General features: G+C 37.7%; 1 protein-coding gene across 2 annotated transcripts in view; it reads left to right on the forward strand.

Moving 5' to 3' along the window:
• The first annotated feature begins 246 nt into the window (after nt 1-246).
• ERp60 (disulfide-isomerase A3) overlaps nt 247-15,878 on the forward strand; it is a 133,455-nt gene continuing 117,823 nt past the window's right edge. The window contains exons 1-2 of one of the 2 annotated variants that reach the window (XM_090377946.1): nt 247-256; nt 4,884-5,007. In XM_090377946.1, coding sequence (XP_090234072.1) covers nt 247-256; nt 4,884-5,007 — 134 coding nt within the window. Of the gene's footprint in view, nt 257-4,692; nt 5,008-15,878 lie in introns of those variants that run through there. The other variant, XM_090377945.1, reaches the window with a different exon arrangement.

Consider the following 15,878-nt stretch of genomic DNA (forward strand, 5'->3'; position numbering starts at 1 on the left):
AATTTTTCTTTGTTTTCTGTCATTACATATAAAATAAAAATTTTGTACAATGGCAAGAAATAAATAAAAATTTTCTAGAAATTTTTGTTTGTTCCTTAAAAGTCATAAGATACCGACAAAGAATCCGGAAATCCAACAGTGTCTGTTGGATCTCCGGATTCTTTGGGTCCCCTCGCTGTGGCATACTTGATGGTGTGATAGTTACGCCACTGTGATGTTCTGAAGACATTGTTTCTGAACGGTATAATGAAACACAGTTGTAATTAGATCTATGTGTGAATGATAAGCAATTGTTCAAATTGCTGCTGCTGCAAATAAGGTCAGTCAATCAATACTGTTCCATATTAATTAAGAGATAGCAATAATTTTAAATAATATACAGCGAACCAATTGATGATGTTACCATCAGCAAATTCTAAATGGGAAGCATTCAAGGAAACCCCAGGGGTTCACATCGGGTAAGTATGGGCTTGGCACACCCAGGGTCCCTAGCTGAATATCATCATTCTTCTCTTTCTTGGTGATTCCTTTCTACTTCTGTCTGTCTCTTTCTCACTCTCAGGGTAACTCAGGATTTTTTTTGGCTGGTGCAGCATAAACTTCAGGCTTCCTTGCACCGTATGGCTAATAATAATAATAATAATAATAATTCATCATAGAAGCTATTAGACTTTTTATACTAATGAAGAAATACTCTTCAAGGTATAGGCTTAAATGGATGTCAGTTGAACTAATGAAACTCGTGGCAGGGAAGGAAATTGCATGGAATGCATATAAATTATCAGGAGATACAGAAACCAGTGGTAGATATAAACTACCATAGGTTTGTTGTGTAATCAAGTCATAAAGGAGGTTAAGCAAGCGAAGGCAGATTACTAGAATATTTGGCAAAGAATGCAACAAAAAATAGTAAAGACTTCTTTACTTATGTGAACACTAGAAGGAAGAGAGGCCAATCAAATTGGTCCACTTAATATCGATGGTTCGGCTCCTGATGATCCTGCTCAGGTTGCTAATAAACTGAGCGAGTATTTTGCATTTACATCCACACAGAGGAACTCTTTAGGGAAGGGGATGCCAGACCAAACGAAAGTTACGATGTTCCCACCAAAATATCGATAACAATGGCTATCTGAATATTTTGCTAAATAAGCCAGCAACACTAATGCTTGGATGACAGCTTCTATCAAACGCTAACAAAGAGCTAAATGATTTTGTAATAACCAGAGGTGTATTGCTAAAATAAATAGTACCGGAACGCTCGTTCTCCAGAAGACTATATGATAACGCCACATCGACTGTACAGTAACTGAATCAGACTTCAGATTCACGGTTCATAGAACAATCAGTTCTAGCGTTCGGCCCATGGCGAACCAAAATGCAGTGTTCGCACGCATCACAGTATATCTCATTCATTGGATCGCTTTATCTAACACATTGCACTTTAGTAAGAAACGTTCAAGTTTCATTGCGAAATTTATATTTTTGTTTTTAAATAATTTTTTACAGAAATCTATTAATTTTAAAGATTACTATGAATATATATATTTTTAGTAGCAATGGGTAAAATAGATATTTGTCCCTCCCCTTTGATTATGCCATTGTTTCATAATATTAGGTGTATAAATTTAATGGTTTTCTATTATGACATTTAGAAAAATGTACCGGAACGTCGTTCCGGCCCGAATACACCACTGGTAATAACTGAGAGGAAAGTGGAAGAAAAATTGTTGAAGTTAAACATAAGAAAGGCACTTGGGGTGGACGAGATCTATTCAATTATATTGAGAGAGGCAGTGCAGGAAGTAAGCATACCTTTAGCCATAATTATGAGAGCATCCTTGGATTCTAGGGTAGTTCCTGGGGACTGGAGATGTGCGGATATTTCCCTAATTCACAAAGAGGATCAAAGGGTGACGCAAGTAATTATAGAGCTGTTAGTTTAGCTTCTGTTCCAGGGGAAAATAATGGAGTCGTTGATTAAAGAAGTAACACAGGATTATCTAGACAATAAATTCAAGGAAAGATTATACAAACTAATGGAAGGAATGGATAGGTGAAATGGGAAGTGTTGGGGTTTTTTTTTGGCTGATCCTATATAAGCTTGCTTTATTGCATTATTTTCCTCTACTAATGCTAATAACCAATTCAAGTTTTTGGTTTACAATTCTGAAAATTGCTCATGGTTACAACTGGAATTTGGAATTATTAATTAAAACAGCTTAGAAAGAAGAGAGAAAAATCAACTGTTTAGTAAACAATAGTCTGGTCCAGAGTTGTTTGGCAGTAAGTTTTTATTGAAGGAAGCGTTTAGGATCGATGTACAGCACATCAAGAGCTCTGAGTAAACCGAAGGAAAAATTGATCATCGAACCTGTTAACTCCATAGCCTGTTAATTAATGGTACGAGTTTTGATTTTATTATAGCAGATGGAATTGGGTACCTATAAACTAATAAGTCACCGAAATTTAGGGCAGTTGGGAGGGCCATTAAATAACCTGCTGATTTGTAATAATTAAAAATAGCAAGATTTGCTTTAATACCAGAGTTATTTAGAGTTGAATTTTTTTTTTTTTTTTTTTTTTTTGTTAGTGCATCCGGGTTCTGTGGCCATATTGCACTCCCAAGGTTTTTGCATTTTCTACTCTGATCCAAGCCCGAGGCCGGATTCGAACCCGCTACCTTTGGGTTGCCAGGCAGGCACTTTACACACCCAGCTAGCCTATTACAGTTCAATATTTTAACCATTCTGTCATCAGGGATTTTGGTTGAACATTCTAAAATCCAATTTTAAAGGAAACCTAGTTCTAAAACCCATACTGCAACGCCTCAAGTTTTTCAATGTGAGATTTAGCAACTTGTTCCTGGATGACCAAATTTGGTAATGAGCGATTCAACATGAGAAAAAAGTTAAATTTGGAGTCGAAAATGAAATCAAAGATACGTTTGCGGTACAAGTGAAACTAAAACTTGTTAACTGATATTAAGAATAGGATTGCCAGGTGTTTGGTTTCGACCAGAACATTCCAGTTATTTGCACTTACTGTCCTGTTAATAAATTAACCTGAAAATGCCCAGTATTTTCTAACTAAGTAAATTTTATTTTATCATTTTATACGTTTGTTTGTTTAATTTTTTTACATTCAGTTTTCATTATGGTTGTTTTCTAGAATATTAATAAGATTCTTATTAAAACATTGACAGAAATCTATGTTTTAATCACTATTGTTCTAGTGTGGTTAAAACAATACATTTTCAACTGTTTCAATAGTGAGATGAACATAACAGTAGTAGTAGTTGTAATGGAGGCATGTGATGCAAGAAAGCAAGCACATGAGCTTATGTAGCATCAGCCAAAAAAAAAAAAAAAAAAACAACAATTTCATATATCCATTCCCTCTAAAAGTTTGTCCAGTCCCTCCTTGAATTTATTTAAGCTATCAACTTCCACAACGACAGATGGAAGTTTGTTCCAGCAATTAACCACCCCCCGGCAAAAGGCAAATTTTCGCACAGTTCCTGCATTGAATCTGTACGAGGCGACTGTGTCGGTATGTGTATTTATTACACCTCTCAATTGTTTGCATGTGAAAGTTGTTGTTATTTGTTTGGTTTTTAGGAGCATTAGCAACTAAGGCCATATTGCTCGGGGATATGTGGTGGTCATTCCCTGATCTTTCCGCATTATCCGTATTTATTGGTCACGGGCTCGAACCCCGGTCTAATCAAGAAGCGTGTGCTACGCACTGCTGCTCCTGGCTACAGAGGCGCCGGATGTGAAAGACATTTCATATAAAAAGTGATAAAAGGTGTGAAATCAGATTTAAATTATTATTTTGAATAAAATTTCAATTTAATTTCATTCAATACTCGAACAATACTTCATGCTGTCCCTTTCAGTGGGTTTTTTCCACCATACTTTCCACATATGTGTGTGCTGGTATTTTTATTGAAACCATCCAGCAAATCTATTTATTTTGAAGGGAATATGCAAAATAGGAAAATTGCGGATAAACGAAACCGAAAGCTACGGATAGGTGAAACGTATAGTTACCTGTTTTTACTAAGGAGGTAACCTTAGCAACCCTAATTACCAGTTATAATAATAAAACATAAAAAAATAAAGACCATGGGAAGACATAACACTAATATATTTTTAGGGTCAATCGTTTCCATATGCAATTTGGTTTAAGTCGCTGCTACGCTTAAAAACTTTAATTAAATCTGTTTTGTATTTACACTATTACATTATTTATTTTTCCTTTGTAGTTTATTTCATTTTTAACAACTTCTTCGATCAACAGCTGCGAACTAGTTAGCTCACACCACCCTTAGCAAACATTGTTTTTATTGTTTAAGATTTTGTTGCAATTTTCACTCAATTTTTTTTTTTTTTTTTTTAAATACAAGATACTATGGCCTTTTAAATTGGGCAGCAGGTCACCCACTTCTCGCCGATAAGAATTATCTGAATTCAGATAATTCTTATTGAATTATCTAAATACAATACTGCTGCCTTTAAATAAGTAACGTTAAGAAAAGCACGTAAAGCAAGTTAAATTAGTGAAAATTTCCGACTACAGTATTTCCAAATCATTTTTATGACTTTTTACAAAAACATTCGTTTCGTATTTTACTTAAAGCACCATCTAGCGATGGACACATTTCTCAACTTGCAACCTGCTTTGTTAGCAACCAATCGCAGTACGACAACGCAGAAGCGCTGCGACGTCCTCCTGTAGCCACGTTGTTACCTGTAGTTTGTATTTAAGCCGGTTGTGTTTAGTCCATTTCGTGTTGGTACTGTATTTGTCAGAGGTTTTTGTTGTGATAATTACAGTTAATGTTTCTGTTTAGGGTAAATTTTTAAAAATGTTTAAAGTTATCGTGCTGTTTTCGCTAGTGCCACTCATCGTATGCAGTGATGTACTTGATTATTCTGGGTCAGATTTTGAAGACAGAGTCAAAGAACATGATGCTATATTAGTTGAATTTTTTGCCCCTTGGTAAGTTTCTTCTTCCTTCCCCAAAGAAGTGATTATGGAGTCTAATATATTACTGTTAAATGGGTTGTTTTCAACCTGCAGATCACGGCATTCATGCCTAGCGTACAGTTTCAATTTGAGACCAATCGATAAGTTATCTTCGCAACCAAACATTTTTCTCCAACTAGCAAATGGAAAATGAAAATGGGTATTTTCCATGTATTGTTCTAGATCTCCCAATCCTTGTCCAACAAAAAAAAAAAAAAAAAAAATTTTATGCATATACACACACACCTAATCAAGTAGCATTTATAATGAATTATTTGATTTACAATGAACAGTTCATCAGTATAAACAGAATTTTCTCGGTAGTGAAAAACATCCATTGATTTTAATAGATTCCTATTATATACCCTACGCAAAAAAGCTCCCGTCTATCGTTCTGGCATCTATCTAGAATTTCATACAATATATTACGTGTGCGAATAAAGGCATTCAAAGCTCTTAGTACCGAAGGTTACAGAGCACAATAATCTGCGCTTTGTAATATAACGCAATGAACCAAGCTGATACAGAAAAAAAAAAATCCAAGTCTAGCGCTACAATTTGCATGTTTGTAATACTTTTTTTAATTGCTATTTAAAGGTTCTAATATTCATTATGGTAGGAATGGGCTGTGTTCGGAAATCATGGCAAATGCAATTGGCAGCTCGGATTGCACCAGCCTGAAACAAAAACCTGAGTAATTTATGCTATCCTTACAGACATGCTAAAAAGGCATAGAATGTTTACTTATATTTTCATGATTGTAATTGTTTTCAGTTATGCATTCAAGCTAGTTGCTGACAGTGCTACTGAAATGATCTCTGAATTGCCCGACAAATTTTCAGTTATGAAATGCTTGATTCTTTTAACAGAATCATGAACTGCACAAGTTTTCTCAAACTTTACCCTTTGGTTCTTCAGTGTTATTCAGTAGATGTGCATACACTCAGTAGACTTGAATTGAATGTAAATCTAATTGGCAATTCTGATTTAGTTATTCTGGTGTAATTGGAGTTAGAAGATACATCTTTGTGGAGTAATGCACCATGTTTTTTCTAGCTACTTACTTTTTAGTGATATTTAGTTCAAAATTAAATATTGGTTTTGCCAACAAAGGATGCAAAGAAAAACAGCACAGACATTTTTACATATATAAACTCCAAAAGGAAGGGGATGAATCAGTTGGTCCACTTGATATTAATGGCTTGACTGTAGATCATTCTCAGATAGCTGTTGAACTAAATGAGTATTTTGCATCTACATTCACACATGGGGAGTTATTCAAGGAGGAGAGGGCCAGATGTTTATCAAACTAACAGGGAGCTAAATGATTTTGGAATAACAGAGCAAAGTGGAGGAGAAATTGTTGAAGTTAAACATAAGAAAGGCACCTGGGGTAGTAGTGGCATGTGATGCAAGAAAGCAAGTGTATGAGCTTATGCAGCATCAGCCAAAAAAAAAAAAAAAATTGCACCATTCCCTCCAAATGCCTATCCAGTTCCTCCTTAAATTTATTCAACCTATCAACTTCCACAACGACAGATGGAAGTTTGTTCCAGCAATTAACCACCCGCTGGCTAAAGGCAAACTTCCGCACATCTATTCTACATCTGTCTTTTCATAATTTGAATTTATGCCCCCGTAGGTTCGTAATCCGAACAAGTGGAAGGATCCCATCAGAATTCAGCGTGCTGAACCCATTCAAGGCCTTATACACCTCAATCAGATCACCACGCAGGTGCCTAGTCTCCAGCCACTGCAATTTGCAGAACTTAAGCCTCTCTTGATAAGAGGATCCCTTCATTCCCCTAACCAATCTTGTTGCCCTTCTCTGTACATGCTCAACTAAATCTACATCCTTCCTAAAATGAGGCCTCCAGACCTGTACTCAAGGTGTGACCTGACCATTGCCTTATACAGAGGGACAATCACCTCCTCCCAGCGAGCAAAATTCCTATATATCATTGACAAAACCCCGTGACCTGCCCTGGCAGCCTGTCTGCATTGCTCAGAAAACTTCATATCTGACTGCACAATTACTCCCAGGTCTTTTTCATTTTCTACCACCTTAAGCGTAGTACCACACAGTTGGTACGTTTCTCTGGGGTTACTTCTACCCATATGCAGTACTTTGCATTTGTCAAGGTTAAACTTCATTTGCCACTTCTTAGCCCATCTGCCCAAATTATCTAGATCTGTTGCAGTAGCACACTGCCATTACTGTCATTAACAACCCTGCTAACCTTTTGTGTCATCTGCAAACTTCGACATTAAGCCTGATATACCTTCATTAATATCATTGATAAATATACAAAACAACAGTGGACCTAACACCGAATCCTGTGGGACTCCACTAATAACATTATTCCACGAAGAGCAGCACCCATTGATTACCACCCTCTGTCTTCTCCCACTTAACCATCCTTTTATCCATTGTAGCAACTTACCCTTAATACCATTCTGCTCCAATTTGTACAATACTCTTCCATCCGCAACAGTGTCAAAAGCTTTGAAAATAAATGGGCCTGTTGTACTGGATTCCATTGCATAAAGAGATTTAAATACCGTATTATCCAGTGAAAAACTTTTAATAACAAATGGTATGGAACTTTCAGGGTTAAATGGGCCCTTTCATCAGGAAATTCTAACAGCATAAAGATGTTAGAGACAAAATGTAAGAGATAGAGTTGTGTGTGCAGTGATGTGTGCATGATCACAAGTTTAAACATTCAACTACTAGATTGCTGCTCATTGTTGTTGCAAGAATGTGTGTGGATTTGCTGCCAGCATTTATCCAGTTTCAAGATAGTTGCCTCCAAGATAAGGTGTAGCCTCGTGCCCTTGCAGCGATTCATAGTTCTTGGATTGCACAATATGTTGAGCAACTCTAGCCAGAGGTGGTGGCAAAAGTGTTGGGAACTGGTCAATCACTTCATAATCACGCTTGGGGTTAAGGTCATAGTGGGTCGATCAGAAGTGTTCCGCGATTGCTGATTGGTCAGTCTCACCAAGGCAAATTGACCTGTTGTGCTCCAAAGGTGTCTCGAGCTCTCCCTTATGTAGCAGCTGCCACAATCTTTGCAAATTACATGGTATACCACACCACTGTGCAAAAGAGGGGTGACCAGAGTCTTCCTAAAGAATGCAAGCTCTTACCGGGTAGTTGCACCCATTTTATGCGTTATTTCCAGAGGATTTTCGAAATCTGACCTGACATGCCCAGATAGTAAGAAATGTAGGTGGTAGGCATATTATCATGTGTTGATGGTGGTCTTGGGTGAATCGTGAGCTCTTGCACTTCCTTTGTTTTGAATTTGAGCAGCAAACAATTAACTGTGAGTAGCTCAATGTTTTGACCACCAGAATGAATTTTGCTGTCTTGCCATTGAAGCCACCAATCTAATGAAATCTGCTCCAATCTTAACCACTGACAGCACTCTGTTCTTTCCTCCATAAGAAAAGACACATCATTGTTGTGCTTCCTGCAGACAAGGGACATCGCACTTGCCATATTAGACTGGTCATATATTATCTAGAGAAAGCCCTTGTCCTACTACAAGACCCCAACATCTATGAACCCGTGACAAATCCGCATATCAAAGAATTGGGATGCCTGGAGTCAAAAGTTGACAAACTAGTCTATACATGGTTTAAATTGGAGAAATTTTCTGCTTCAACTCGGTGACTTCTGCATGCTACAGGTTGCAAAATGCCTCAGTTTTATGGCCTACCTAAGATTCATAAGCCAGGCATTCCCTCCAGACCATTGTCCTGCTGCAATGCACCTACATATGAGCTATCTAAGTACATTGCATGACTCCTTGCACCCTTTGTGGGAAATACTCCCCACACGCTTACTAACAGTGGCAAGTTCATTCACCTTATTAAAGAGCTCTCAATCTCTGACAGCAAGATCATAGCATCATTTGATGTTATATCCCTGTTTACATAGATTTCAGTCCAACAGGCTGTAAACTGCACCAAGAGGCTTCTGGAGAATGACTCAAATCTAACAAGCAGAACATCACTATCCAAAGAAGACATCAGTGCCACCCTCAACCTATGCTTATCAGGCAGCGTCATTACCTTCAGAGATTCCTTATACAAGCAGGTGCACAGTACTGCCATGGGTGCTCCTGTTAGCTCCATTGTGGCCACATCGCCATGGAGGAATTGGAAGATCGGATATTCCTGGACCTGCATGTACCTATTACAACTTGGTGTAGATATGTCAATGACATCTTCACCGTCATCCCACGTGGTTCTGAAGCAACATTACTGGAGTACCTCAGTTCGTTATCAGTGTTCATCCAGTTCACTTTAGAGTTAGAAGTGGATGGGTCCTTCCGTTCTTAGATGTCCTGGTAAAGCATGTGGGGCCCACACTAGAAACCTTCCTATACTGCAAGCCAGTGTGGTTTGGGCAGTTTACCAACTACAGATTGGGCCAGGCCCCTAGCCATCTCAACAGCACCACCCACACCTTATTCTCCCGTGCTTGGACCCATTCCAGCTCAGATGAAGCTAGGCAAACAGATTTCCAGAGTGAAAACGGACCTGGTCAATTGTGGCTATCCCAACCCACACATTAGACAAGTGCTTATTGCAAGCACAAGAGCTCACGATCCACCTGAGGCTGTCATCAACGCATGACAATATGCCTACCGACTACATTCCCTACTATCCAGGCATGTTGGGCCAGATTTTGAAAATCCTCTGGGAATACTGTATAAAATGTGTGCAACTACCTGGTAGGAGCTTGCATTCTCTGGTTTCTAACGTGAGGACTCCAGCTGCTCCTCTTTTGCACAGTGGTCTGGTATACTGCATAGGTTGTGAAGATTGTGGCAGCTGTTACATAGGGGAGAGCTCAAGACACCTTCAAGACTGTATTCCAGAGCATGACAGGTCAATTCACCGTGGTGAGACTGAATAATCTGCAATTGCCGAACACTTCTGGTCGACCCACCATGACCTTAACACTTTTGCCACTGCCTCCGGCTAGATTTGCTTAACATATCATGAAGTTCAAGAACTATGAATTGCTGCAGGGGCATGAGGCTACACCCAATCTTGGAGGCAACTATCTTGAAACTGGACAACCCCTGGCAGCAAGTCTGTGCAACAACAAAGAGCAGCAATCTAGTAGTTTAATCTTGTGACCATGCATGCATAAACCTGTATCTGTTACATTTTGTCTCTAACGTCTTTATCCTGTTAGCATTTTATCCCTTTATCCCTGATCGTACTTAAATGTTTGGGTAAATCCCACATTGGTACACTGTGATCACTGCCACCTAGTGGTTCTGTTATCTGCAGATTCTTAATGCATGAATAGTCACTGCTGATAATGAAATCAAGATTATTACTCCCTCTGGTTGCCTCTCGAACATGCTGCTCCGGGGAAACCATGGTGGGCCACAGGCTGATGGAGGCTGTTGTGATTTTCAATATTGCACTCTAACCTCCATCCTATTTGTTTTCACTGGTAAGAATTTTTGACCCAGCCAATATCTGGGAAGTTAGTTCCCCATTATAAGACCTAATTTACTGGACACAGTGTTTCTGTGTACAGTTATTTGTTGTACTCATCAGTCATTAGGCCTATAGCACACTCCAATTCAAATTTCTCAGTGCTTATGTCACATTAAACTGATTCAACATTGAACTGTCCACTCATGTCAACTGGATGAATTAGATTTTGTTTCTTAACTAACAGCATAACCCTTTCTCCCTGTCTACCCTTTCTATACACATTGTACTCCCCAAATTTCAATTCTGCATTCCTTATCTGTGTGACACCACATCTCTGGTATCTTGACAGTATCTGCCATTATCTTGACCAGTACCTCAAATTAAACAAATTTACGTACTCTTATCATTGGTGTACATGCAAGTATACATGCACCTGTTCTTACTCTAACCCCACCCATGTATTTATTTGTTCCATGACTCCAAGCAGTCCTTAATCTCCAGCACCTTGCTTTCAAGGTTGCTGCTCATTCCAATAGAAGCAGTGCAAAAATTACTTTCACCACTGCCTGCGGCTACTGGTAATCTATTAGTCTGTTAATCCTCCCAAGCTAGTTTGCCTCAAGTTGGAAAACCTCTTTGGGTTTTCCAACCAAAAAAGAAAATGTTCTTGGTTATACTCCCACGTGACCACCAGGTCAGTGGAGTTTACAGTAAATCTTCGATACAAATGTTAATTGTAATTAGCAGTCTTTGACTCTAACCCCGGTCCACTAAAAGAGTGCGGACTACTGCACTCGTGCTCTTGACTACATCAGGCCTCCTAACACTGCCTTGATAGCATCAGCATATACCCTTGTCCCTTCTATTTAAGTGTATCCCATCACCGTAGAAGCACTCTCTTGTTAACAAGCACATACCAAGCTGGGAAAAATTCTATCCCTGATAGCCTTGCACAATCTCTCCAGGGCCAAATTGATTGACAAGGCTCTCATCATAAACTCCCTATCTTGTCTGGACAGAATTGCACACTCAAATTTAATCCTAACTCTTGACTTTTTTTCAGCATTGGCCTGTACTTGTTAAGTAAGTCTACAGGTCTTCCACTCTTAATGTCATTAGTACCAAGGTGTACAACAGTATCACCCTTTGTGCCCTTAAAGGATTATGTGCTTTACATCATCAGCCTCTTGACCCTGGCAGATATACCCTGGTCCTATTCCAACTTTTGGCATAATATATTTTCCACCTCTCTTACACTAGTCACTGACAATAACTAGCTCCTGTGGGAACAGCACATGCTGCCTTGAAGATTGCTGCTATGTTGCATGATACACCAGAGTGAGCTCTGGCATTGAGTTGATCAGCTGAGAGCTTGATGGGTACCCCATTTGAATTCCTTTGCGGACATCTACTCTACTCTTCAGACTCATCGAAGCCCATCAGAATGCTGAGTTGGCATTTAATTTCTTGACACTGCACCTAGCACACAGACATCCTCCTTGGCTGGATCATGTTCTGTTTCAGAAAGATCCACAAGTTGCACTTTTTTTTTTTTTTTTAGGCTGTGATTCGTTGGAGAATCACCATTTTGGTTCTTCTCCCTAGTCACAGCACTCCTGCGAATTTGTGCCCCTTTTTTTTTGCTGCTCTAGTCTGGTGCATGATTTCTGTTTTAAGTACAATTTAATTAATGAAAATTAAGGTTAATAAATTTGATTGACAATACTACATTAAGCTAATGCAGTAATACTTATTGCACTATCTAGTTTTACATTATACCTTATGCTATCAAGTTCACTATACCATAACGATCACAATATTAAATTAGTTATATCCTTAGCTAAATACAAACAGATATATGCCTAACAAGTGATTAAAGCCATCAGACTACTTATTTATCACAATTAAAGCCATACCATTTTTCTGCACTACTGGTTACTTGCTACAATGTTCGTTGCAAAACATTGATACAATAGCACTATGGGTAGTGAGTCGTAACTTAACACTAGCTTTATTAAAAAAAATAAGTTAACGAATGCTGCTAATCTTATCTAATCTATGGGAACTCCCTGACTTGCGCAAGGGTTGTGTTCCAGTGAATGCTATGTAAGTCGAATTTTACATTAGTTGGAATTTCCCCCATGCTTGTGCAGCACTAGCAACTGTGCTTGCTGAATTGATTTGATCAAAAAAATGTTCACCGAACATGTAAATAGAATTATTTATTGTATGTATTCAATTTTTTATCTCATGTGCAGGAAAAATTACAGAAGTGTGCAATTTAAAAAAAAATTGTAAAATTACAAAAAAAGAGGACAGGCATAATGTCAGTAAGTTTTTTACCTCTCGAGCATCATTGCCACAATCTACGTCTTCAGCTGATAAGGACGCCAATACGGATGTTGAGAACTGTGGAGATTTAGAAGGGGTCAGCTATATGAAAGAGCATATTAATGGATGACTGGACAGTGGCTTTTTATTTTCATCATAGATTTCTTTGTAGCAAGCAAGCATATCATTCACCCCTCTTAACTTTTAAGAATTGTTTGCTGTCAGGATCCATCTTCTCAAACCTTGGCATTGCTGATGCAGTTTCACAAAATGCCATTGTCTCTGGGGGTGAAGCATCTGGCTCTTCATTTGGTTCATCTTGAGCTTCGTCAGCATTTTCTTCTTTCACTATCGCTGCCTACAAATCAATAAGTTCTTTGTTAGATAATTCCTTCTCTTCTTCCTCTATTAACTCCTCCACATCTTTGGCAACAACCTCCAACTGAAGTAGCTCTGCAACCTTTACAATCTTCATATGATTTGCCTTTTTCAAACCTTTTGAAGTCTTTTACGTGCCATTTCTTCCATGTGACATTTAAACAACTTTTAGTAATTTCCACCCAGGCCTTATTAATGTTTAAGATGGCATGGTAAATATTGTAAGATTTCCAAGTCTCAACGTTAATTTATTTTCTCATTGTCTACTGCAGACAATGCCTGAGCAAATGTATGTAAATAGTATGCTTTTAAATTCAAAATAATTTAATCCAAAGGTTTTATGAGTGAAGTCGTGTTTGGCAGTAGAAATGTGACTCGCATTCAAATTGAAATCATCTAGATGTATAGGATGTCCAGGAGCATTATCTAATAGAAGCAAAATTTTGAAAGGAACGTAGTTGTATTTACAATATTTTTCAACCTTGGGAATGAAGTAGCATTTAAACCAATCCTCAAAGAGATATTGTTATCCATGCTCTCTGGTTCAATTGGAAATGCACGTGTAGGGGGCCTTTATTGATGATGCCCTTAAATGCATGAGGATTTTCAGAATGGTACACAAGCAGTGGTTTTAATCTGTAATCTCATGCTGCATTAGCCTCAAGCAAGAGTGTGGCCCTATCTTTTGACACCTTGAAATCTGCAATTGTATTTTCCTCTTTGATAATGTATTTGATCTGGCATTTTTTTTTCCAATATAGAGCAGTCTTGTCACCGTTAAATTTGCTGTGTTGAATAGCCACCTTCATCAATACATTTTTCAAACACATCAAAATTTCTCTGTAGCTGGAGAATCGGCGCTGGTGACTTCACTACATACTTCAACATAGTGGAAACCAACACGATGCTTGAACTTATTAAACCACCTGTTGTTTGGCACCAACTTGGGTTGGGATTCGCTGTGCTTATCCTTATTATCTTTATAAATACTTGTTGCTTTTGCTTGAATGGTCATTAGACTTGGGGGCACTTGCTTCTGAATCTAATTTAACAGATGTTCCATCTTTGATATAGCACCCGAATGCTGTTTTGTGATCACTGCTGATCTTAAGTGCGATGATCCTTTGACATGTTATTTTATATGCACACTGTCCTTTAAAATAGTATTTGTTGTTGAAGCAGAGAGACCTAATTCCCTTGCAATAGATGAAAAACTTTGTCCTGCTTCATACTTCTTAATAATTTATCTTCATTTCTAAATTAATTTGTTTTGTTTCCTGGCACTAGCACCACTTGCACTATTCATTGGTCACTTTCCCTTCATTATAATATGTAAATAGGAATGAAGAGAAGTTTCTGAAAATTAGTTTTTTATATGATTGAAGATTTCAGTGAAGGGGAACACATTTCATCATAATAGCTTAAACCCATCCAATTGCTGTTATTGGGATTATTGCAAATGCAAGATAGTGCATCCGATTATAAACGGGTAGTAAACTAACAGAAAAGCCCAATAAACCAGAAAGTTCAAACTGTTTGTTTTATGGTCGTGACCTCCAGAAATGTGCTAAAAAAAATCCAAAGGCACTAATTGATTCTTATAACAGAACATACGTATGATGATAATGAAAGTGTAGTGCAAGTTCCATTATAAAAATGACCTTTTAGAGAGAAATAGCTTAGTAATAGAGCAAAAATTTCAACTTCCAAGGAATTGGAACAAATTTAAAAAAAAAACCCAATGTGTTATTGGGTTTACATTATGATATTTTCACAATACCCCTATTTATTCCTACGGGATGCAAAATACGTTTCCACGATTTTTTTAAAGTTTGCACTGGCTGGCAAAAACTTACGTGAAGTTGAATTTCCGTAAGTCGGGGAGTTCCTGTATTTGTAAAACCCGATGTAATGTTAATTAATGAAGAATTTGGTAAAAATTCAAAAAATCTTATCCGTTTGCTATAGTTGAAAGTCATTGTACTTGTCTTGTTCCCAGTTAAATTATCAACAATCTGTAAAAGATAATCAATAGTTATACTATTCATATCCAGTTGACCAGTATGGTTCATTCCGTTCTTTCTATTGTTAATGTTTAATAAAGAATTCCTTGCTGTTTTTCTTTGGCATTCTTAGCCAGAGACTTCTCATAATTTGTCTTAGCCTACCTAACTCACATGAGTAACCTGATTACACTTATTGTAGGACACCATATCCCCTGGCAATTTATAATCATCCCATGCATTTTAAGTTAGTATAAAACTTGGTGGTCTCTGAACAATTATTTGATGTGCTCTCTCACCCTGCCAGCCTTCTTCATTGGAACCAATTGTTGAAGAATTTGTCAAAGAATTAGATTATTTATTGGTTTATTTTTCAATAAATCCTGCATCAGTGTACTGTGAACAGTTACCTGTTAATTCCTTTACCTGAAGATTGTTGACATAATAAATAATTGCTGATAACAAGATCAAGAATATTGCTTTCTCTTGTTTACTCTCTAACATGTTGGTGCAGAAAGAAGCTGTATTAAGAAACATTGTTACCAAGTGAGCTGCCAACCCATCAGATCCAATTGATATCTAATTTGGTTGCCCACTCTATATATCTGTATTGTTTATGACTCATCAGTCATTTTACCTACAACAGACTCCAGCTGTCAC

Source organism: Mastigoproctus giganteus, chromosome 7 (genome assembly GCF_048544385.1).
Source record: "Mastigoproctus giganteus isolate SK-2022 chromosome 7, ASM4854438v1, whole genome shotgun sequence".
Taxonomy (NCBI): domain Eukaryota; kingdom Metazoa; phylum Arthropoda; class Arachnida; order Uropygi; family Thelyphonidae; genus Mastigoproctus; species Mastigoproctus giganteus.